This window comes from Apostichopus japonicus, chromosome 4 (genome assembly GCF_037975245.1).
Source record: "Apostichopus japonicus isolate 1M-3 chromosome 4, ASM3797524v1, whole genome shotgun sequence".
NCBI classification, from domain to species: Eukaryota; Metazoa; Echinodermata; class Holothuroidea; order Aspidochirotida; family Stichopodidae; genus Apostichopus; species Apostichopus japonicus.
Genome location: NC_092564.1, coordinates 2,238,523 through 2,264,449, shown reverse-complemented (window position 1 = coordinate 2,264,449; position 25,927 = coordinate 2,238,523). Strand labels below are relative to the sequence as shown.

Genomic DNA, 25,927 nt, shown 5'->3' with positions numbered 1-25,927 from the left:
GGCAGAAGTCTGTAGATGTTGTGTTCCTGGATTTCCAGAAGGCCTTTGATAAAGTTCTTCACCAGCGTCTTTTAATTAGGTTGAAGAGTATGGGTGTCAATGGGAATTTACTCTCTTGGATCGAGAATTGGCTTGGTAATAGGAAACAGAGGGTGGTAATTAAAGGTTGAGCTTCTTCTTGGCAGGACGTTACTAGTGGGGTTCCACGAGGGTCTGTTTTGGGTCCCTTGTTGTTTGTTGCCTATATAAATGACATTGACGGAGATATTTTGTGTACAGCTAACAAGTTTGCTGATGACACCAATTTGTATTCTTAGGTCTCTTCCAAAAGCGATTCTGAGAAGTTTCAAACGGATTTGGATAAGGTTTTTTTCCTGGTCTCAGGGATGGCAAATGCTTTTTAATATTGATAAATGCAAGGTGATGCATATTGGTAGTAGTAACCAAAAGTATACCTACAATCTTAATGGTATGGAGTTACAGGAGGTCTTGTTGAAAGAGACCTAGGTATCTATATTGACTCATCTCTGCAACCTTCTAAACATTGTCTCGAAGCTGCTAAAAGAGGTAGTAGGGTTTTAGGTATGATCAAGAGGAACTTCAGTTTTCTGAAAGAGGACATTGTAGTTAGGCTGTATAAGCAGTTAGTTAGGCCTCATCTGGAGTATGCTGTGCAGGCTTGGAAACCATATTTTGTTAAGGATAAGGAAGTACTTGAAAAGGTCCAGACGAGGGCTACTAGGAGTAGGATGATTAGTTCCTTAAAGAGTGTTCCTTGTTATAGGTGGTTACAACTGTTGAATCTCACCACACTGGAGCTTAGGAGGTTACGTGGGGACTTGATTCAGGTTTTCAAGATTGTTTATGGTTTTGACAATTTATCCTTCACCGACTTTTTCATGTTTGCTAATAGTAGTTGTACCAGAGGTCATTGTCTTAAACTCCAAAAGTCACAAAGTAGGATTAATATTCGGCATAACGTTTTTTCTAATAGGGTTGTGAATGAACGGTTTGCCTGAGAAAGTTGTACTTGCAAGTAGTGTGAATGGGTTTAAGAATGCTTTGGACAAGCACTTTAAGCAATCGGGTCTGAGTGTTTGAGTGTTCAGTTTTTTTCCCTCTCCTATAGGGTCCTTGATGGGGACTTGAGTGTCCCTCCTGATTCTTTTTTTCTACTAAACTAAACTAAAAGACGTGAATATATCTTTGGTCCTTTGTGTGCAATTCGTATGTGCAAGTGCACTTTTTTTGTATTTAGACTTCGAACAAAGAATTCCAAGCCCTCATAAGAATTCTATGGTTAAAAGAATTTTATAGTTAAGGGCTTGTATTTGTATCTGTATGCATACGTCTGTGTGTCTTGGGGTCATGAAAGGGTATTGTTGTCCACATGCGCTCGCCTTCGAAAATAGTTAGCCTTTGAAAATGTGTTTTCTTTTCTTGAAGAGCGCCCTCGCTTTGCAAGTTCCGCCTTTTCTTTTGTCCCCATCTCCCGTTTTTGTTTTGTGTGCAGTGTTATTGTACATTGGTTTACAGGTGTGACGTTCTACTCGTCTAATGTATGCTATCATACACTTTCACTTTACCGCCCACCCCCTTCCTCCACCTCCCCCGTCCACAGAATAGAAATAATAGGGACGATTGAAAGAGATGGGATAGGGTGCGACTGACTATGGATTGACTTTATAGTTCCTTCCTACTTTCCAGACATGTTTAACACTAAATTAATCCATGATATGTAGCCAATGTATAGTTTAGTTTCAACCAAATGTTGGCGGGGAGAAGAGGGTGGGGAGGGGGTGGGGGTCTAGGGAAGCTGAAGCAGATGGGGGATTGGGGATAATGAACAAGAAAAATATTAAAAGCAACAACCCATTTCAAAATGCGGGGAATCAAGTACATCAGGAACGTGCTCATGACTAAGAAAATTATTACTATAATATGCGATGTAATTGCGGATGGATACTTTAACAACAATACGTGAGTTCATACACGGTCTATTGTGTGTTATTATAATTATTGAAAACCTTGGACACTTTATAAGTAAAAACGAAAAGGAAGTGTACATGATATAAGGCGTATGGTACGATCCAGATTTAGTCTATGACGTCATTTTCTTGGCTTGGCTCGCAATGTCATGAATAGGACATCACCTGATATGGAAAAAGACAATATCAAAGTGATTACGCAATAAACTGATTTATCTTGGTCATGAAATGTGAACCGACGGGTCATTGGAATCTGCAACGGATGTTGCTAATAGCTGAGGCAACCCTCTCAGGGTCCGGCCTGTCGGGTGGATTCCTCGTAACAAATGTGACGAAGCTTGGGTTTGCCTCCAACAAATAGCAAACTTTTATGTCATGGATTCACAAACATTTGTCCATATGACAAACAGCGCTTATGTTATCTACAGCCAAAGTGGGAGGTACATTTCGGACGTGGGCAATCGAGGTGAAAATTGCCTGTGATATTTTTTTACTATATGTAAATCATTTTATCAACATATCGAGAAATATACTCTCTTTTTTGTTGTTGCAATTGACGCAATACTAAAAAGAGAGATCAGATTAAGAGACGGGAATACTTTCTTAATGTATAGGATTTCACATCAGCAAAACAACATACTTTCTCAGTTTGATGAGCTTGAATATAAACATAATATATTTTGCACAACTTTATAAAACAATGCTTGATCGTATACTTGCTGTTGACAGAACTAATGCTGTAACCCAGTCAGCTGTAAAATGGACATCCGGGTGGAAAGTTTTGAGGCTGAGGTTCGATTGTAGTAAAGCAAAAAGTATGTTTGTGAAGGTAGGCTTGGACACTCATTCGTGTTAGGAGGGGGTGGGGTCGCTGGTGAAAAATATCAAGGAATGGTTATCCAAGGATGAGTTGAAGAGTTTTCAATCGTGCCTAAAGTCATGAGGTGAGGTAGTCGAATAACTTCCAACAACTATTATTTTTAATCAAGACCACTTTCAATCAATACTCTTATATATATATAAACTATACAATTCTGAAAATCCTGACCAATTCAAGGAACATCATATAAATCTATGAAGTAGTGTACGTGACACGATTAAATGTTACACGAAATCGTTATTCCAACGTCTCAGTTTTGTCATAGTGGCCAATGGAATATACGTTATATATAGCCTTTATGCGGAGGCACGAATGTATGAGGAAGAGGGGAAGGGGTAGGCGGAGGAGGGGGAAGAGAGGGAAGAGGGGGTGGAGGGAGGAGGGGCAGGAGGATGAACTATTAGACAGGCTCTTTTGATGGAACAATACAATAACCAAAAACTGGTACAAGGTCACGTTTTACAAATGTATATGAAACCCTGAAGCATTTTTAGCAATTTTTGTATATCTATATATTTGCACGTTTTTCATGATTTTTGTGACAATCTCTGTGTTCACACACTTCTATATTTGACGTAAGCTGAGCGAGTGAGTTTTCACTTAATTTTCTCCTTTCAACATAGATTCATTCTTATAATGAAATTGTCATATTGTTATATTCACACACAAGGTGGTGAGGGGAGGCGATGAGGGGAGAGGACGAGGGAAAAGACTGGAAATGAATGCAGCAAACACAATCCTTGTAGAGGCTAAAACTCAGTCAACAATGCAAATGAAAATACCTTTGATATTTTTTGTCAACAGTTTTAGTCGAGGATGGTTATATCTTTATAGTATATCTTTGGTTTAACACATTATATGTTTGGATAAGGTCAATATATGTGGATCGATCAAGACATATCACATCACATGGTAGTTTTGTGTTGTATGAACCACGCACAAATTTATACAGGTTTTCTCAAGCATTTACAATTGGATAGCGATTTATGTGTGGCGGCAAACTGAATAAGATCATTATTTAGGTGTATAATTTCTGACATTTAACTTTTTACATGGAAGCGAATTCGGATAGGAAAACGTGACCCCGGGAACCAGATGAACGTCTCGCAAAATGGGCACTCTTCCATTTAAAGAAAAAAAAACCCGTCATGTACTAAACACTCGACACTATCGTTGAGTTGTTATAGGCAACCCAGTCAAACATATAGCGAAAGAACTCTCTCACGCCATTCCATGAAAATACATGTCAACATTGGCTTTAAGGAATGAGGTAAAAATTCCTCATTTCTAAACATGAAAACAGCAGGAAGAATTTTTCTTATTTTCACACCTTCGTTTTATTTGATTTTCCGTGTTAGCCTCCGTGACGTATGTACATATACATTAAAATAATAAACTTAAAAAGAAAACTTTACAATGTGGCGTAGAAGCTTAGAAATTCATAAATAAGAAATGTAAAGGAAGAAAAATATCTCGGAGTATGAACTTATCTGTCAACAAGGACACTACCAATGCGCACATGTCGCACACGGGGTATGAGCTGGATAGTATTGCTGACAAATGGCTGTTTTCCTAAGCCTGTGGCTAATTTCAAATTTTAACTCAAGTTTTGCAATCTTGTTTTTCTAATGATACACTTCAAAATTATGCAAAGACACAGAGAGAGGGGAACAGAGAGAGAGGTGGAAAGAGTGCCATTATCTCTTCTCCGGTCTAAGGGTTAAAGTTCGCGAGGTCTTTGCACCCTTACAGAACAACCTTGTTGAACTTAGCAGCCATTCGGACTCTGGGTTGGTTCCTGAAGTTCACATGTTTGTACACGTTTACACTTTGCATGATTGCACATAAGGTTCCTTTCAATTTAGGGTCTATAACAAGGCAGTCATGTGGTGTCAGCTAGGGGTGTGATTGGGGGTGGGGACATACCTCAGGACAACACTTATTACTTATAAAAGTATATATATATATATATATATATATATATATATACACACACCATTGTATCACCTCATCGGAGAAAAGTAGGTATACTTGAATCCATGGATGGCATACAGTTCCCTCTCTAGTACCCCTACCACGGCTAAAACGCCCTGGTTAAGTTTTTAACTAGTGTAATGACAACAGAGGTCGAGGAGATGAGAATATTATGAAATCTAACTTGGACGTTCTGTACCACCACTCCGACCCATCTATACGCTATGGTGGTACCACCCCTCACCACTCCGACCCATGTATACCATATGGTGTTACCATCCCTTCCCTTCCCGTGTGTCCTAGAGTTCTGACTGCTTTTAGGGAGAGTCATCGTAAGAGATGATGCTCAAATAGTTTAAGCTTGTCTTTCCTATCACACTTGGGTCATTTACTTCTTACGTTTTCTTTTAACTGACACAATGATCCCAAATTGACATTTTATTCCTACTTTCCATCATCTCAGTCTGTTAGCTTGATAATGTAAACTACAGAAAGCCCATCATCAAGTATATGTCATCGAAGACAGCTGACAAACTTACCGATTGTCATTTTTAAAACAGCCATGGAGAAAGTGAACCAATTAAAAAAAAAGGTTCATTAGTCAATAATAAGGTAACGTGACTATTAACATTGGTAATCTTAGAGGTATAGCGGCTAAATACCAGTACAGTTTACACATTATCTGCAGCTATAACATATCAGGTTTTTGATGACGTCACATGCATGGTTCAGTAATTTTTTAACAGATTAACATACCATGAACAGGTACCATACACCCAAACAACCGAACGGTATACATGATGACGTCATCATATCAACAACAACAGAACGACGGTTTATATGATGACGTCACCATATCCAAACATCTGAAAGGTATACAAGTAAAGACGGCTGTTTTGAAATTAGCAAGCAAGTGCTAAAACTTCTTGAAAAGAATAAACAGATAAACCATGGAGTTGTCAAAATCGTAATAGTGTCACTTATTTTCTGCAAATTAACTGAATGATGTTCAAATCTAAGGTGGACTTATGGAATAAACGTTAGGCTGTAAGCCTAAGCTAATACAGGCGTAGTATAAAAGATTCGAAAAAAAATTATTTCAACCACCATGACCTCTCCAATTCTTCGATAAAGATCGAGCTTAACAGTCAGATAATTTAAAGTGCGTGTAACCATATAACCTCATATCGGTTTGTCTTAAAACAAAGAAGTCGGCTTTTACATATGAAAGATGTTTTGTTTTTTGGTTGTTTACACACAGTAGGATCAATCGTGGATTTACAGCACATGATATTTCCACGAGTTCAGCTTACAATGCTGTCACAAGACGGAAATCGCGGGCGCCACCCAAGGTTATAGTAAAGTAGGGGAAATATGCCGACTTACACCAGGTGACCTGGCTCATTCAAAGTGTTTAAATTTTATGCCATTCAACACTATAGTGTTAATTTAGTTCATTATATGTTCACACTGAGAGTAGAATTGGACTAATTTTATAGATCAAAGTACTTTCAATGCAGACCGCATAAAAATGAAACAAAATTAATAAAACAACGATTCGTCCAATCATGGCCTATTTGTGAGCTTGTATAAATTAAGACATGTAACTTGTATCTATGTAAGACACAGTATATTGGTTTGATCAGTGTGCAAAAGACAAAGGATGAGACATTCAGACTGTTGTAAAGCCAGGCTCCAAATATTCATAATATAATGCATAATGCATATGGTAAAATAAGAGTCTATGGGTCATAGCATGTCTATTGCCCTCTAACACCATAAAATAGTTTTGAATTTTAATATTGAATTTAAATTATAGATTTCAGTAACAACATCTCGTATGTCATTTTGGTTTCTTGGTAATTCTTCTTTTTCTTCCTTGATAACTCTCTGATTCTATGCAGTCTCACTCTTGTCCAAACAATTGTTCTTCATGTGACCCCACCCCTCCCTCCCTCCACATATATAACACACAGCTCTACCCCTCTCCACAACAAACAAACATCCCTACTTATATGATTCCGTACATTGAGGCATTCTTGTGACTAGCACCGTTATTAGCCCCTGGCATATTGCAATAGCAGTAATCTCTTAAGTAATATAACTACAAGAATATCGCCTCATTGCTTTCCAGAAGTTTCGTCAAACTGATCACTTTCCAGTTCGGAGTTCCCTTGCACCAGGGCTGCACTGTTATGTAATCATGAACTCTCAAAATACCACGATTTCAGGAACGCTCAAATGCATAATTTACACCAAAAAGGGAAATTCTTACTGAACCTCTTTTTTCTTTTTGCCATTCTATTTTTTTTCTTAATTTACTTTTCTTTCTTTTTTAGTTTGGTATGTATGACCTAGAAGGACATAGTTTAAGACACACCTTGTTGTGTGTTAACACATGTTTGGAACTTTCTTCCACGTTGAAGCGAAATATTAGAACGATACTATTACTCAGCGTAAATAACAAACCCGATCAAAAGGAAAAAGATAATTTGAAAGTCTGTCTTTAGAGTTTGCAGGAAAGAAAATGGAAACCAGGTGGTATCTCTATGACAACCAAAGCAAGCATGGTGATTTTACTGAACGGAACACAAATTAAACTTGATGTTTGCTTCAAGTCGTTGACAGCATCATTCTTACGCAGACGACTGTGTGCAGTAATGATTGCTCGGTTGCTATTGAACGCCGAAAGGGAAATGTATTATGTTGTTTACTTCTATGCTGTCTGTTATCATGTTGTTGTATCTTTTGATGTTGTTGTCTCATTTAATGTTGTTGTCTCCTGCAATGTTGTTGTCTCCTTTGGTGTTGTTGTCTCCTTTGGTGCTGTTGTCTCCTTCAACGTTGTTGTCTACTTTGATGCTGTTGTCTCCTTTGATGTTGTTGTCTCCTTTGATGCCGGCGGCGCTGTTCACTTTTATGACGTCAAAATACGTACACAAATTCAAAGAATTTAGTGCTTCAGAACTAGCCAAAATGTCCGAGAGAGACCGACTAGCCCATCTTGTAGGGCTAGTTCTGAAGCACTAAATTCTTTGAATTTGTATACGTATTTTGACGTCATAAAAGTGAACAGCGCCGCCGGCATCAAAGGAGACAACAACATCAAAGGAGACAACAGCATCAAAGTAGACAACAACGTTGAAGGAGACAGCAGCACCAAAGGAGACAACAACATTGCAGGAGACAAAAACATTGCAGGAGACAACAACATTAAATGAGACAACAACATCAAAAGATACAACAACATGATAACAGACAGCATAGAAGTAAAAAGCATAATACATTTCCCTTTCGGCGTTCCATAGGTTGCCAGGGAAACTTCATGACATTTCTGTATCGGACTGGTAATATACCAGCAGAACAGTTTAATCTTCTCTTGGAAATGAATCAGCCCCGAAGGACCAATTTTCAGTACCTTCGTTGCTAAGATTAGAGAATTGTCCTTTAAAAAGCACGTCATGTCATTTCAGTCTAGTTAATTTTCCGCGATAAATTAGTTTCAAATCTCGCTATGAAATGGCGGCGATCCCGGAGGACTGTTGTCGGACTCACAGTCGAAACTGTCTGCGCTTCCGTTACTCATTGCGCGTGCTTTGTTCATATTTTTCCCGTCTGCACTGTCGGATTCATTTGTGGTGTTGGCTAGGTTGCCAGGCAACGTGTTGTTTACATTCATGGCGTTTGATGTACCAGGTGGAAGCCCCAATTTCGCTTCCATCGCTTGCAGTCGTTTCTCGGCTAATTCCTTCTCACGGGCTCCCTTGCATCGTTTCCACTTCATTCTACGGTTTTGAAACCAAACCTTCACCTGTGATGGATAAAAACAAAAGGAAATGAGTAATGACTAGCTCGAAGTTAGCGGTCAGATCTGCCTTGTAGTAAACCTCACAAAATTAAGTGTAAGTAACACGCCTAAACATTGGCTAATTACACACACGCACACACACACACGCACCACGCACACACACACAAAAACAGTATATGCATTTACCTTTACACATTCAGATACCTGTCTATCGACCTATACTTCAAACATTCCATTGATTTCATGGAAAAGCCGCCCACACCCGGATCTAAATGTGTAACAAATTTGCCGGCGCATGACTGGTAAATCTTATAGGATTGCGGCTATACGACTTCCTGATATCAAGTTAAAATGATATAGTATTTGACAACAGTATGAAACCTGTTAATGTTGGTCTGTGCTGTTTATGTTCAAAGCAAAACATTGGTCAACACATGTAATTAACACAGATCCGTGATTACGAATAAACATGCATGTGATGTTCATGTGTCGAAGGATTTCCAAGTCCAAGGGTATTGTACCTTGAATTACACACTCGGCATCTAGGATATGTGGGAAGAAGGGTTGCAAGGGGCGGGGGGGGGGGCTGTGAGTCTTCAAACACCATATTTACAGTGCGATTTTTGCTTCTTTTAAGTAACTTTATCAATTCAGAGGTATAGATAAATATCAGTGATAAATATTTAGCAGTGATATATATTTAGCATATGTTTTTGTAAATGATAAAGTTTACCATTTAAGTTTACCATAAAGTTTACCATTTAAACTCACAAACCAATTTCTTAACAAAGTGTCAAAGCAGAACGACATGAACTTACTCCCCCCAGCCCCCCCTCCCCATCTCTAGTAGCACCTACTCTTTATGCCGTTGAAGATCTTTCACTCGTTCATAAATTAAACAAGTTGGCAAGTCACTTAGTGTTGTTCCTACTGAAACACAGTTTTCACAAAAGCTTTAGCCGAGGTGCAGTATAACGAGTGGCAGAAATATACAGTTTAATTTTAATATATTAACTGTGATAACATTAAACGTAACTAAATCCTTTTCTTCTGATTTCTCTATCATCTCAACACCGTTTATAATATTAGTCTACACGTGTCATCACGATCCTTTGCGAGTGCGTATATATATATCGTAGGTCATCAACACCTCATTGACTGCCATGTATTTCCTTTAGTATAATTAGATTATCTGATGCCAATGACAATCTCTGATATAATGTATCCATGTTAAATGAGAACACTTATTTCAACAAAAATTTGTTTTCTCTGTAATCAAAGTGTGACCGATATTCATTCCTAGATCATTTTGACACAGTTTCTTCACCCTTTGTGATTGGTCCTCGATAAATCAGTATTTCCGTGTGCATCCTTGGCCTCACTGATAATTGAAGGTATGAAGACAATAACCATATAGGATACTCTCAAGTTGAATGAACCTGTTTGATGAACTAAACCGACATTGACTGCATGCATGCTATCGCATCTAAAAGAAGATTCTAACGGTTTGTTGTGGTCGAGAGTTGTTGTTCTTGTTGTTTTTAATCTCGTTACGGTGCACATAGGTGATTTAAAACGTGACCTTAGCAAAAGTATGAGTAAACGAAGACGAGAAAAGTAGACAACAAACAAGGAGTGGACTATTATACAAAATGTGCCGGTGTACAACGCATGGTTCGCCCAGCCTGGAGCTGCGTACTCTAACTGGTATAACAGCATCTCACTGGTTCGACAGTTACCAAACGTTTCCTTAAATGAAACCATTGACCATTGATATGTACCGTCTTCTACAAACCAACTTCTGATAGACAAGTTATCTTCCCTATTGCCCGACACATGGAGATATTTTGCAGTATTTAAGTGTTAAAGGTCACCCGATTTGCCACGAATTAGTATATATATATATATATACTCAATGGAATGAATAGGTATAGGCTACATATATTTTGCCCACTGTACGGATATATTCTTAAACTATCTACATCTCAAGAGAAAACCTCCAATCTTCGAGGAATAAGTCAAATTTGGAGGTAAAATCGATAACCTACAGTTTTTGAGAATTCTACAAATTGCGCTGACGACTTGATTTTTTACTTTATCAAGTAGCTTTTGCCCACACTTGTTTTGTGCTATAATGGTACAAGCTTCCTTCACTGCATAACAATCGCTCTTATCTCGTTTATATTTTACAAGAAAAAAACACTTTTTATAAAGTACGAAAGACCGGTTTGAAGGTTTCCTGTGGGACTGATTGTAGCAGGTTGTTTAACCACATTTAAACCCAGAAAGGGAAGATATCTTTACCGAGATATCCGAACACTGACATATCAATACCAATGTTATTTCCTGTAAATTTACTATATTGCTCAAGATTAATGTCGGTTTTCATCGTGAACTATTTAAGTAAAATCCCTTTCAGATATATGAACTGATAACACACAGCTATCGATTTGTTGAGGTAATCACCACACGACTGTTATATTGTAATTGACGCATTGACCGCGGTAGTAAACGTTTGTGTGGTAATAATTTACAAATGTTTTTCATGTGTAAAATCAGAAATTGATAATGTTAAGGATTGCAAGGTTAAGAATGTATAGCCTGTACTTTTTTTTTTTTTTTACACGGGGCAATATGCATTGTATTATATTTAACCACTCACATCCCAATTACCCACTCCAGAAATACATAAAATTATGTATGTTTCCCGCTTATGAAGATAGTTGCGTATATGCAGGTGTTTACATAACATGAGTTACAGAGGTATCACCATAATCTCCAAAATGAGATCAGAATAACACTAAATTGGCTCATGATAATGTTTACCTTCCATCGGCCACCAAACGTACCCTACATCCCCTCTCTAAGCTGTTTTAGTTTACACCCACTACGCCCCAGTCTTGCGCCTACCCTTTCCCTCGGATATGTAAAGCTCACCTGTCTTTCGGTGAGGTTAAGGGTAACTGCAATCTCGTATCTTCGTAGTCTTGTCAAGTAGTTATGGTGGGCGAATTCATTCTCTAATTCGCGGATCTGGTCCTTAGTAAATGCTGTCCTTTCTTTGCGTGGTTTGGCATTCAGGTCTAATTTAAACCCCGTTTGATCAGTCGGAGATTTGGCTGAGAAAGAAAGTCAAAGTGATATACAAATATAATATATATATTAAGGTTTCAAAGCAATATGGCAGCACTTTGTGTGTTTCGTTACTCATTATATTGACTATATATATCACCCAATAAAGATGACCGGAATAACATTACCATATCCATATATGGTACCCCCCTCTCCCCCACGCCGCCGCCCTCTCTCCCTCCCTCTCACTAGTTTTGGAAAGAAAAGAAACTATAGTTGTCTTTGGATTTGGTTGGCTTTATAAAGGCTATGGGCAGCAAAAGGCAGTATTCTCACAGTTCTGTAAAAGTGAAGAGAATATATTGTCTCCCACGCTGACTAATTTATCAGGAATAACAAAGGGATTAGAGTGTCAGACGATGCGGATGAAATCTAATCCGGGATGAAGCTTTAAACCTCCTCTGTTCGGCCTTGAGAAACACAATTGCAGTGACGTCATTCGACATAACTAAAGAGAACTCCGTACAATCTTTAAAGTGATACAGCTACAATAAATGGTGCAAATATATATATGGCCTGTAAATAACGGTGAGGTCCTTAAATATAAATCATACCTGGCGGTGAATTAAGTGCGTGGAGTTTGTTTATTTTTCCTATCAGTTTAATTCACATTATATGAAAATAGCTGTCTGCACATCAGTCAATATTGGATATACACAGCCTTCCCGCCCAAGAGATGATAGGTTCGGGAAAATAGTTCATAGGAAACTACAAAATGCAAACTTCAGAAGTTTAAAGTTTGTTGGAAATATCAGAAGTGCGGCGATTTTTCGACGAAAAGTTTCATAATTCATAGCAGGCTCAATTTTTTTTCAACTTCTGTGGTAAATGTTGTGCAATATCAAGGGAAACAAACATGATCAAAACAAATCAATACAAAGTTCAAAGTTTGCCGGCTAAACAGAATCAACGAACCCAAGTTATCCGTTAGCTGGTGTTAGCTTCATGCAACAGACAATAATCCTACCAAAATATTCCAAAGCGAGAAATATTCAGGCGGTGTTTTTAATTGACCGTGTTGACAGTCGGGTGGTATCTTTTTGTCGAACATGACAACCACAGAAAGAACATTCTTTCATGTATAGTTACGCGGTTGTGAAGAAATTAGTTGCCTGTGGTCGAGCAGCTTCGAATTAAGTAATTATGGAGAGTAACTCTAAGTATTTCTAGTTATAAAAAACAATAAAGATTATTTTTGACTTAAGAAGAAATTAATTGATGATGCATCACTGTCCAACAAAATCGAAACTTGTTAGTTTGTGTTATTTTTTTCCTTTTCAAGGTTGGCTTTTTCCAGGGTTTACTGAGCCATTAAAAATATTATAGGTCAATTTCTCTAAGAAATATTTATATAAAATCGTCTTAAAATGCAACGACCTATGTATATATTTTGGGTGTGAAAGCTATGTGTTTACATACAGACTGTGGTTTATATTCTCTAACTGAAACAGAGGTAGACCAACACACTCGTGAAAATTCAAAATATGAGTTAAAGTATGCATTGAAGCTGTACATTACTGTTCAATATGTGTATGTGAGTGGAGAGATTACAGCTACCTCAATACTCCAAATTTCAGCTTCATACTTATTTCCCCTTAATGTTTACTTAGCCATGCAGTTATTTGCTGCGAGTTTAGACTTGACATTCGTAGCACTGATGTGTTATTGTGATCCCTGTTCCAGGAAACGATGATGTGGTTAATCCTTGCATTTTGTACCATCCCTATGACGAAGATTCGCCGATGATTGATCAGGCTTGGATAGCGTGAACTGCGTTTTAAGCTTTTACTAAACGCCCGGACCTCTGCAAGCTTGTGATGACATATTCTCAGAAAGCAGATATCCAGATATTCACTAATTGCCGCTGTTTGTTTAATAATAGATGCTTATTATAAAATCCAACATTTATGTCTGATCTTCTGAAGTAGCCAAAAGTTGGCTCCGTCGGCCAGAAGATATGGTTATTGAAATCAGACTAAATTGTTGCAGTAGTAATAGTAGTAGTAGTAGTAGTAGTAGCAGTACTATACTACTACTAATGGTACTACTACTACTACTACTACTACTACTACTACTACTACTACAACTACTATTACCACTACCACTACTACTTCTACTACTACTACAACCACTACCACTACTGGTAGTAGTAGTAGTAATAGTAGTAGTAGTAGTAGTAGTAGTAGTAGTAGTAGTACATGCCTATAGATAACGATATGTCATTCATATTTATAGCGACATAAAAACGACATGCGTACCGCTAAAATAACTACGTATATTGTCATGCTAAACTCGCTAAACAGACCAGCTTTACGTTGAAAGTTCATCATATTGTCCAAAGGTTTAGCACGGCCCTATAATTACAGTACGTTTGATACGCAAGTGAGTATTTCCGAGGCGAACTGGTTCCCCGAGACTGGCAAGACTATAGAGTTTAAAGTTGATGGTAATTTAATGCCCTGAAGGTAGGGTATCGTTAAAATGGATAACCCTGTTTTGACCATACATGACGTGACCATTTTTGTTCATTGTTCTAGCATATCAGACAGTGATTTGAGTGATAGTAACGTATAACCTTTCATATTATTTTGGTGACTATCTAGAGGCAAGTTTTGACTGTGGATCCCTTAAAAACCAAATTTTTAGAATTGTAATAAAATATAGAAAGGGAAGGTCGGGCATGTCATAGTAATGTTGAAGGCGGTTTAGAGCACGTGACATCGGTCATCGGGAATGGTGAATTGACAGATTCAGTAATATTTGACGGAACAGAGGTGGAGTGGGTGGATTTTGCTGTTACTTGTATTGTCTCTAAGTTTGCACCGTGAGCTGTGTCACGTGGTTGTTGGAAAAACCCCTATCATAGGTGATATGGATTGTTGACTTTGTCTCAACTTCTTTTGAAGATTTTTACGTTCATTCTGATACAACTGAATTCGAACTTTATTGATATACTAAATTAACATAACAATATATGTTCATTGTACTTGATTTAGTATTTAAGTTGAGTATCAAGTGATGGCGGACATAGCTACAAATTTGACAACTTTCAACTTCTTCTTTGTGTGTTAAATATTAATATTTAAATATGTTCGACAATTTAGTCTACCTTCTGTATGTATTTAATGTTCTTGCGCCCTTAGTAAACTATGTAACTTATTTTGAAAAAAAAAAAATATTATTATTAGGCTTGGTAAAATTGCCGAGCCAACTCACAAAGGCATCCTTATAAAGAAAGAGCTTGAAGATGCCGAGAGATAGAGAGAGAGAGATTCAACCTCTTGATGACGTCATCATACAGTTAATTGCTTTCGACTTGATAACCACTTACAAAGAACAATCAACTAATGCAAGAAATGCCCAATAACACTCTTTCTTTCTTTATTTCCTTCTTTCCTTCTATCCTTCATCCTTTCTGATTTCTCAAGTTCACGTTCAAGGGAAGTATTTACGAGTTTACTAAAAGACAAATTTAATAGTTTTAGCCGTGGATCTCGAGTTTGACAACCCCACTATAAGCCAATATTGGTACCGTTTAAGTCGGTAGTTTCAAGTTTAGTACACTATAATGATCAGGTGTAAGGACTGTATAGACAGAAGGGAATGTTTCATTAGCCATTGTTGGAAATAATTAATTTACACGTGCCACCTCTTGGGGACCTTTATGTGGTAATATATGCTCTCAATGGTGGGTTATACTACCATCAGTAATAGACGCGGCAACCTTTTAAAGGACTTCTGAGTTTATCGTCTGAATGTTGTAGTTAAACTTTACGAGGAATGTTATCAAACAAACGAATGCAATTAAAAGTTATCATCCCAGAGTTACCCCTAAAGTCAAAATCGCGATTATTGTAGGCTCTGCCAAGATAATCAAAGGATCAAGATACGAATATTATATACATTGTGAACTGTGTCAAAGCACGTGTATACAATGGAACGCCAATTGGGCCAAAAAAACAACAGCTATTCGATGTTATAACACCACAGACAGAGCTGGTATCGTCTATAGTCTGCAGTTAACCTTTGAAATATACGTATTAAGGTAAAGCTCAGTGAAGAAACGTAGCTATGTCTCACGTAATTGTATAGACCAAACGCAGTCGTTTTAGTAAATCTACCACAAAACGAAGCTGAGAACGAAAAGCAACCATGACGTCACCACTGCGCATATGAGCACATTCACAGTGAAGTCATCTATTGCATCATGAGTTTTGACACGTGGTTATGACTTAGTTTTATAATCTTCTATAGTGCAAATATACCAAATAAAGAGCAGCTGCTCCAATTTGTCTTAGCCCTGAGGACGAAAGTATTGTAACTCAGAATAAAACACACAAGACCATATGATGAAACTTATTTCCAAAACTGTGGAAGTGACGGGGTCCCTCATCACTGAAAACGCAGGAAAACACACGACAACTCGTCTATAGGATCTATATATATAGGGTTCTATACTCGTGTAGCAGACCTATTTAGCGATAAGGTATGATGCCAAGGAATAACACGTGCTCGGGGTATAGTCACTTCAGTTTTTCACTTGTGAATTCCGCATTCATGCTCTGACGACCTTTTCAACCATTTTGCACATTCGATTCAAGTTCATGCACATTGAAGGTGGGAGACCATTTTATTCTTGTGGGATGTGGTGGCTTAGTTGAGTCAAGACAAACTAAGAAGTCATATCAGAATGCACAAACGTAAACCATTTAATTTTCATTCAGTATAATAAGATCTTCTCTTCATTACTTATTTATTTCCGGTTTATTTATCTTTGACTTTCTCTCACAGATGGAGCAATAAATCGTTCCGCAATCTCTTCCTTCTCTTTCCATAATTTAAAATGTTGGAGAAAGCATTGTCTTATACAATCCAAAAAGTGCAGTCAGTGTGACTTTTTCTTTCTTATACTTTTCTGTTCGGAGCCTAACAACTGTTTGAGAGCCAACCGAACAGCAAGGGTTAACGATTCCCTTAGGAACAGACTATTTATCTATAGGTACCTAAGAAACCTCTAACAACGGCCGTAATTCAGCTCGTGGCATGATTCTTCAGTCGTTAAAATGATAAATGACATGCCTGACTCATCATGCGGGCGTCTGACGGAAGCTGCGCTGCGTGAAAGCGCTTATCCGTCCTCATACCACTCATCTGTTGCCTCAGAATTGTTTGTCAACCTTTCTTGTGTACAATTCCCCCCAATATACCATCAATGGTATCTTCCCATTTTGATGTTGTCTCTCTTATAGAGATGTTTTGTTTTTCGTCTTTCTGGTGTTATGGTTCTGTTCTGGTATTGCTTATTTTGCTCATATTTATAAATAAACAAGTAAATAAATAAATAGTCCGTCTTATAGATGTCCTAATTAGAAACCCACTCCCTCCCCCCCCCCCCCCAAAAAAAAATCAATGACATCATGAAAGTATATCACTGACGTAGTTAGATTACGTCAACAATGCGATCCAACCCGGAAACTCTTTGTCTTTAGAAACCCTTGTGTGGGCCCAGTTGTTCTCTTTTATGATACATGTCATGTCATTTGGTTGTAGAGGAATAGAAAAAGGCGTGAATTCAACCTACATACACGAAATACATACGCCTCCTTAGATGTATAGTTCCGTTTTGATGTGGGTCCACATTAAAACACTCTCTTTTCATTACAACATATAGTTTAGATCATATTCAACAGCACATACTTTGCAGAATTTACCTTGCAAATTTGCTTACATAGATCTATAGATATTCATTGCTGGATGGTAACTTTGACTTATGAATTAGGCTATACGCATCGTGAAGGCTTCATATCTATGTAACTAACTGAGCAACCTATGGGTGAAGGCTTACGTCCATTTGAAAAGCGCCATTTTGGATCGAGATTATTCGTACTCTCCATAATATATCTTTAAACTGTATATACATATGTATATGTTTCTAATAGCTATATAGTCCACTATCCAGCCGCGACTATTGGAAACTCTGGCGATGACTATCACGCAAAGTAATAACCCACGTGACCACACAACTTGAACGCTTCGTTATACAAGTCCCTTGATCATTCAACCAAAACTCAACCATCGTTATGATTTCACAAACCACACACCTCACACTTAAAGAAAGATTCATAATTCAAATATTTTCGATATATTTATGAGGTGAAAGTCTCGACACTCTTGGTATGGTCATTATCAAAACCACCATGTCAAGATTTCGTTTTCGTATCGAAAATAAAACAACTCTGACTAATCAAAGTGGATGATATATCTTTGTCCCTTAAGTATCATTGGTCGGTATGGGTCTTAACGGTATGGGCTTGTAACCAATTAGTTCGATACCCACTAGTTTAATTACAGACGCAATTATAAATGACAAGGAGGTGTTTTGCCTACCCCCCATGGTTATACCGCATACTTAAAACGTATAGAGTATGGAAGGTGTATATATATTTATATATATATATAATTATTTATATATATATGCCAAGTTCCATAGAAATAAACACTGTTGAACTTTGAACCAGATGACATTGAGGTATATCGCGCATTATTTTTGCTGCATGAGAGAACTTACAGTTACGGCAGAAACTCTTCCCCACTCCATCTCGCCCTATCAACATGCTTTGATAGATGAATGGGTGGTGGACTCTTGCTCTTATGGGTAATTTGGTGGGAGTGGGCGGTGGACCCATGCTCTTCTGGGTGATTTGGTGTGAGTGGGAGGTGGACAATTGTTCTTATGGGTGATTCGATGTGAGTGGGCGGTGGACCCTTGCTCTTCAGGGTGATACGGTGTGAGTGGGCGGTAAAGGAGGGAAGAAGGAAAATGTGATTTTCGTCGGAGTGTTTCCCAGCTGCGTCAGCCCATGTTCGGTTGGACTGTCTATGTTTATACCTAAAATATATTTATTATTCTTTGATATCTATCACCTTTCAAAAATGAGCATTCTGTTCGCCGGGCAACATCTGGTTAAACGTTCAGGTAAGGTATTTTTTAGTCAAATACGAAAAATTGAAGCTGCACACGTATCTTGAAATTCCTGCGTTGCATGTACATAGAGGTATTCATAAGGACTGTTGCTAGGAGACTATAGGTGGGGCGGTTTAGTACACGTGATAATATACTCCGTAGTGATGGTGCAGGCGATATACGTCATAAGAGTCAGGGATATTGGTTACTGTGTAATTTTGTCTAAAGTTTTTAACAGTTGTTTACCTAAATATGTACGCATTTCAACTGAATAACACAAAACCAGTAATATCAAAGATCCTCATGACACTTCTATATTTGCAGGTTACAACAACGTTGTCTGTTAATTCTCTTTATGTCTTTGAAGGGTTCAAACATGTTGCTGCTCTCTGAGAGGGTGCTTATACACATTTGCTTGACATATTCTGTGAATACACACGGTCATATAATTGGGCATATCGCAAGCCGTTAAGTAGCATATTGAAACAAACATAAAAACATTAAGGTCTGGTCTTGGTTGTTATTGTTACTGGAAACCAACAGTAAAAGTCCGTAATCTCTATCACATGACTAACTTAACTGCAGTTATAATGCGGCTTTTAGACTGTTCATTTTAACAACATCTGGTAAATGATAGCGAGGTCTACTTTTTATACACCATATGCACAAGATCATTTTTCAATAAAAATGTTGGACTCGGCATTCTTGTGAGATCATTAGGAAGAACCTTTTCTCCCATCCAGAAATGTGCCCTTTTTTTCTTAAAAAAAAATATATATATATTTATATATATTATATATATATATCACAATTATTCATTCCTGCCATTACAGTTTGAACTTGAAACAAGGGAGGTGACAAAATGAATTGAAGTTAACAGTGGCTGGCACCACTCAAATCGATTAGTACTGACAGCTACGGTATGACAGAACTTTTAAAATGCCTGTTGCCGTTTGATTTGGAGATAGCAAACAAGGGTGTTACATCGCGAAGTTGAAAATAAATCAAGGGTCATAATGAGTCGAGCTAATCATCATAGCGAATATATTTTATCTATTTGGGGATGGCGTAACAGCAAATTTAACATTAAGATATATTGATTTAACTTCTTTCCACTTGTCAATTTCAAGACGAATTCATATGACGAGAGGGCATTTTAAGAAAGATTTATGGGCTAGGTGGTAATAAACCACACGTCGGTGATACAGTAGTCGTTATGTATAGGCTACGTATATAAATAGATATACATATTCGATAACATTTATTTAACGGATGAGGTTTTAAAAAAAAAGCAACAGAATATTTGACACTAACTGAATCGAGATAAGTGATATTTACTACTTTCAGCTCGTGCCTGGTAATTTTTACCAAGGGAAAATGAAAGGTTTTTTTCTCCAGACTGTAGCCTATACCAGATAAACCTAATTGTTGTTCCATTTATAATTATATATGTTATGAATATAAATTATTTTATGCATATGTAGTCTATTTGACATCTACCATGACGTCAACACTTACCTGACCATCATCATGTTCTGTTGTTTTTCTCTATTTTAGTTTTTATTTTATGCTGACAAAGACCTTTATCCCACGTGTGCAGAAAAGGGTCGGAAATTGAGCTGAACCGACGAAACAGACGTTTCATTTTCCTTAACTTTGATTATAGCCAATCAGCTACGGTTTGTTAGCAAACGAACTTTTCAGACCGAAATATGTACGAATGATATGTAAGGTTGTTCAAGATGAACTCTCGAGATAACTCGCGAGTAATTTCGAAAGTTGGACCTTCTGCAGTTGATTATAAATAATAAATGTAATTGGCTAAAGGACAGTGGATGACATTATCATGAGAATCAGACTACATCTCATCAAAAAAAAAAAACCATCACATAGTCATGTAGAGCTTAGGCTATCTGTCAAAATAGGTTCATAACCACAGAAATACGTGTTAGTAAAGTCTGCAACGCCAACATATATCGAGGGCCTTTTGGCGTTCCATGTCTTGTTACTGTCGACTTTACGTATAGTTGTAACTATTAGTACAGTAACTATGATCAACAGCATACACCACTCAACTTTGTACTCGTTCTCTCCGTGTCCACGGAGACCAATGAATCTACGAACATGCCTGCCGTCTTGATATTCTAATTCAAAAGCATATTTTAGGAGAGTAACATTCGCGCACACATGAAAAACATACTTTACTACTGACATTCCAAACTGTTGAGCAAAATGTAGCAAACTTCCTCTGAGTTTAAATGAAAAAGATATCTCAGCTGTCGTTTAAATGGTCGTCTGTATCGCTTTAAGCTATATTTTAACCGCCATATGGGTTTTATTAAAGTTATCTCCGATTTTTTTTACATCAAATGTACTAATATTAAATGGCAAAGAGTTAATAAGTACAGAAGGCAATCACGAAAGAAACTCAACGCTGATTTAGTGTGAAACTATTCATAGTGAGAACAGTTACGAATGAATAGATTAATACATGTTTAAAATAAACTGATGTTATCTCTTTGGTCATCGAAATGGCACCTATTAGTGTTTGTGCTCTAATAGTTTTTTGCCTATATGTATAATGTCTTAAAAGGTAATAAATATTCAACAATTATGTGCCTCATGATTATGCATGACACCAATATTAATGTCGCTCATGACTTACCCGAAGTATTGCTATCTTCACCTTGGTCTTCTAAAGTACTCCCTAATCTATGCCTCTCATTGTTTGTGAGATCAGTGTTGACATCATTAGCCTGGGTGCCGTGTAGTGGACCTACTTCAGGGGAGCTTGATAGTGAACCATGGGGAGATCCCCCTGTGCTATCTTCTCTTGTGCGCATGCCTGACTCTACGAAGCCGTGACTGGTGTCGAAGAACGACCCTGGTGTATGTATCTGCGTGGAGCAGAATCTATAGTAAGGGGAACTTGTAGCGTAAGAGTTAGCATGTGAGTTCCGGTAGGAAGGTGAGACAGAGGGCCAGTCTTGGTATTGGTGGGCGGTGGGTGTCTGTCCATGATGGTGGTGATGGGTGGAAGATGGATAGTGCATGGTAGCGATTGGTACAGACCCCGGACTGCTTAAAGATCTCTGAAAAGAGAACAACAATAGGTATACCGTAATCAATTGTGAGCAATCAATGATGATAAGAATGTTGATAAATTCAATTGTAAGTCAAATTAAACTTAGATAGAAGTAAATTATCAAATTACTATAATCGAAATACGACTAAATGAGACCCCCCACCCCCACCACCCCACACCCCATGCACAAAATTAATTTAAGCTGTTCTCAGCGGCGTATTCAATGGTCCACACTGACATGCTCAACCGTTTTTGATGGCTTACACTGCCCAAAGAGCCTTGGTTTCCAATGCTAGACCATGTAAGGATATGTCTCGACAGAGTTTTCTCTTTCGTTTCGCTCATTTTCTAATTCTTGTTTCATCTTTGGAATAAAACATTATAAGTTTTTGCATAGCTCAATAAGCTTTGATTCCTGAAGCTGCATTAAACACTGCTTCTTGCTGCTGGTAATTTACAAGTGGTTCGTCGTGACCATTGTGAGCGGCTCAGATGGTATACTTACTAAATAGACATTTTAACCAATAGTTCAATGCTCTTGCAGTAAAACCAAACCAACACCCGAGATACCCAGAAAGGTGCTTATTATCGAGAGGCCGCATTATCTCCATAGCGACGGTTCCACTTTTGATATTTTGACCTGAGTAAGTCAAAAGATACTAACTATGATGAAAATTGAAATTGACAAATAAGGATGAATCTATGCGGTGTAACTAAATATCAGTAAACACTTAAAATCACTCCTGCCATCGCCTCGTACATCACCCGCGGAGAACAATTAAATCGACTTCAGTAAGTCTAATCGAGTTACCATCTGTACTGCAGAACAAAAGGCTGTCGTCTCCATGCAGCCTATCATATAGCTTTCGGGTATATACGCTTAATATGAGATAGCCTAAGCTTTTACTTTTCATACCGAAAATAGCGCTAAAGGGAAGAAATTAAAGTATAACAAATTTGATACGCTTGCAACTGGAATTAAGAATATTTATGAATGTCTTAGCGGTTGATGGACGCTTAACCCCCAAAGTGACAAGGTGTTGACACAACACTTAAGCTCGCGAACATAAATTTGTGCAATACAAATATTGGTCTATAGTCCCGGGCTTTTAACAACACACTTCAAGTGGCCGAGGTTGACCACGTTATTATGTCGGAAACTTTAAATCAAATTTTAATATCAACATAAATATGAAAGATATAGGGCAAGATGAACGGATATTTCGATCTTGCAAATGTAATTAAGTTTTGCAAGGGATTTTAAGCAAACATATACATAAATTGATACTATGACACTAGGTGATGATAGCGGAAACACAAATATTATTTAAAAAACAATTCTAATGCAGAAGGCGATATCTGAAGTTTCCATGTGTCCGTTTAGGTCGAATCCTTTTGTCTAAACGTGGAAGCAGTTCCGTGGTCTCAGATTCCAGGCATCTACCACTGTTTATATGTTATGTGGTATATGTTATATGTAGTATATGTATATGTAGTATATGTTATATTTTATAAAGTAGTAGATTTCTCAAAGGAACAAACAGAGACGAGGATAAACTATATGAAACAGCTACGATTTTACAGACAGACAGACATTAAGGAACGTTTTCATTATACCGGCTGATATTTATGAAAGCTAACAATCAGGATATGCAGTACAGTTGATAATGATTTCAGTGCAAACACATAGGGCATAAACGACATGGACAAGAGAATGATATACCTGAACTGCAGTAACTGTGGTTCAGGGAGAGATAGAAGAGAAAGGTACAAACCATTCTACATATTTAATTCCAAAGAAAGTTTTAAGGTGGGGGTGGGGTCGTTGGGAGTTACAAATTTATCCACACTGAGTTAAATAGGGGTATAAACCTTTATAATAAACCCGGTAGGTTTGGGGGGGGGGGGTTGGGGAATTTAGGATGTCATAAAGGATGGTGTTAAATTTATAAGGGCGTTGAAGCCGACCTATCCCGGGGGTTTGGAGGTCCTCTCCCAGAAAGAAGGGAGACGTTTAGCCGGCAAATGGTGCATCTTGATGGTATATTTAGATTATAATTTAAGTCTTAAATTAGGTCGAAACGAAAGGTTGTGCTAATAAGTATTCTTTCATTCATTCTCATATATACTTGAAGTTTCCCCGATCCAATATTTCCCACTTTTGTTTCATCGCCGTGTTTTATCCTTATGTTTCGTTTCACAAGTATAGACAGAAATAAGTAATTATGTATCTGTAACATTCAAAATGCACCGAAAATGCACTAACTGCAATGCTTTTCTGCCTAACGCCTCGTATTCATTGAAAACGTCGTAAAAAGTCTAATATGAATATAGTTCTTAGCTTTCTCCGTTTAAATATGATGAAAATATGAGTTTGAATGCGTGCGTGGGTGATAAATATGACTAACCATATATGTAACCATGGTGTATTTGATTCTTCTTCTTCTATTTTTTCTTTCTTTCTTTTTATAAATCGTAGACATTCAATCTGGTTTGAATTCTTTGTAATTCTGCTTCGGGAAGAAGAACCTCTCGAAATGTTCCACGGTCCACTGAGATGGCTTTACTCACAGCGGAAACACCAACATTAATTTTTGGGACAACGACTTCCGAAAAAAAAAACTTCCCCATTTTTAAATCACATGAGACAAGATTTTTTAATAAAATACAGCAGCTACGATTTAACAAAAAAAAATTAATTAATATGACTAGTCGACTCTTGAGAGATGGACCTTAAATATTAACAAAGAAAAATATGGAAGGGAGTGTGGGAATATAGACCTATACTCTGTACAATGCAGGATGTAACAAGAAAGTTACAATAAGGAGACACAGGTGAAGCATGACGCTTTTGATCTTGCCACGATATTTGCCCCGTTTTAGGTGATATCATATAAACTCGGGGATACACAGATAAACAATGCAAATATGAAGTTTAACGGTGTGTTACCGGTACATAGATTATCGTTTTGCTACGTAAACAGAAATATTTCACTAAGCAAAGTATGCATGCAGGCACGGTGTTTATTTTGTGCATAAACTTCACAAGTTGAAAACAAAGAAACAATTCCATGAAACTTTGTTTTGACATAACGTTTTCTTGTATAGGAGTATTTAAAGTTGGGGAAGGAGCTGGGGGTGTGTGATTAGGAGTAGTGTGAGCAGGGTTGATAACATAGTAAAGATTTCAGACGTATGCAGCACTTGTTCTAAGAAATGGGATCTATTTTAGGCCCTAGCACTCATGAGGAAGAAAACAGCAACTCTAATTTTGAATAGGAAATAAAACAGCCAAATAAGTTTCATTTTTTTCTTTGGGGTGGGGGAGGGGGTGGGGGAGAATCACTGTGGAAGGACCTGCGGACGAAACGTTATTACGATGAGGTTGCATTCGTCATATATATGCGCAATGAACCGTAATACTGTAGAACCAGATTAGGAAGAAGTCTTTCAAATTGAAGTATACCGGTATGTGCTTGGGGAGGGGTAGGCGGGGAAGGGAAGAGGGTAGCGGGGGGGGGAGTAAGCACGGGTATGAATAACAAAGGAACTATAACAGGCATTAACAATATATATAGCATACCGGTAAACGTGACGCGTTCGTTTCACTGGCCCAATTCAGATTTATCTAAACCAAGGTTATACCCTATTTGTACTTAATATTTCTTGTTAGTCAACTCATTGTCATGCTGAGTATGAAGTCAACGGAAACGTCGGTTTATATGAGTTCGCCCACGTGACAAATAATTAGGTCTGTAGCGGATCGACAAAAATACATGTTTTGGAATTCCTACTGGCCTTATTGTAACCAATCTAACATCTAATTTACAACTAATTAGTTTTGCTTCGCCATGTCGACCAGACAAGGAACGTTTTTTCCCCTCTAACATCTAATCGGTTTAATAACTTAATTAAAACGAAGAACAATTTACTACTATGATAGTCGCATTCCGTCGTTACCTTCTACAAATTTAAAACAAAACAGCTGTCAGATATTTCCAAACTTCGCATATTTTATACCCGATTATTTGACATACGAATATATGCTAAGAATGGTTTGTTTTTAACGTTAAATACCGCAGCTGACACCCACCCC

General features: G+C 37.7%; 1 protein-coding gene across 2 annotated transcripts in view; it reads right to left on the bottom strand.

Annotated features, from left to right (window-relative positions):
• Nucleotides 1-4,180: 4,180 nt before the first annotated feature.
• LOC139966115 (uncharacterized) overlaps nt 4,181-25,927 on the bottom strand; it is a 73,615-nt gene continuing 51,868 nt past the window's right edge. For both annotated transcript variants that reach the window (XM_071968820.1, XM_071968819.1), the window contains exons 3-5: nt 21,412-21,838; nt 11,588-11,769; nt 4,181-8,653 (exon numbers count right to left, since the gene is read on the bottom strand). In XM_071968820.1, coding sequence (XP_071824921.1) covers nt 8,345-8,653; nt 11,588-11,769; nt 21,412-21,838 — 918 coding nt within the window. In that variant the 3' untranslated portion in view covers nt 4,181-8,344. The remainder of the gene's footprint in view (nt 8,654-11,587; nt 11,770-21,411; nt 21,839-25,927) is intronic.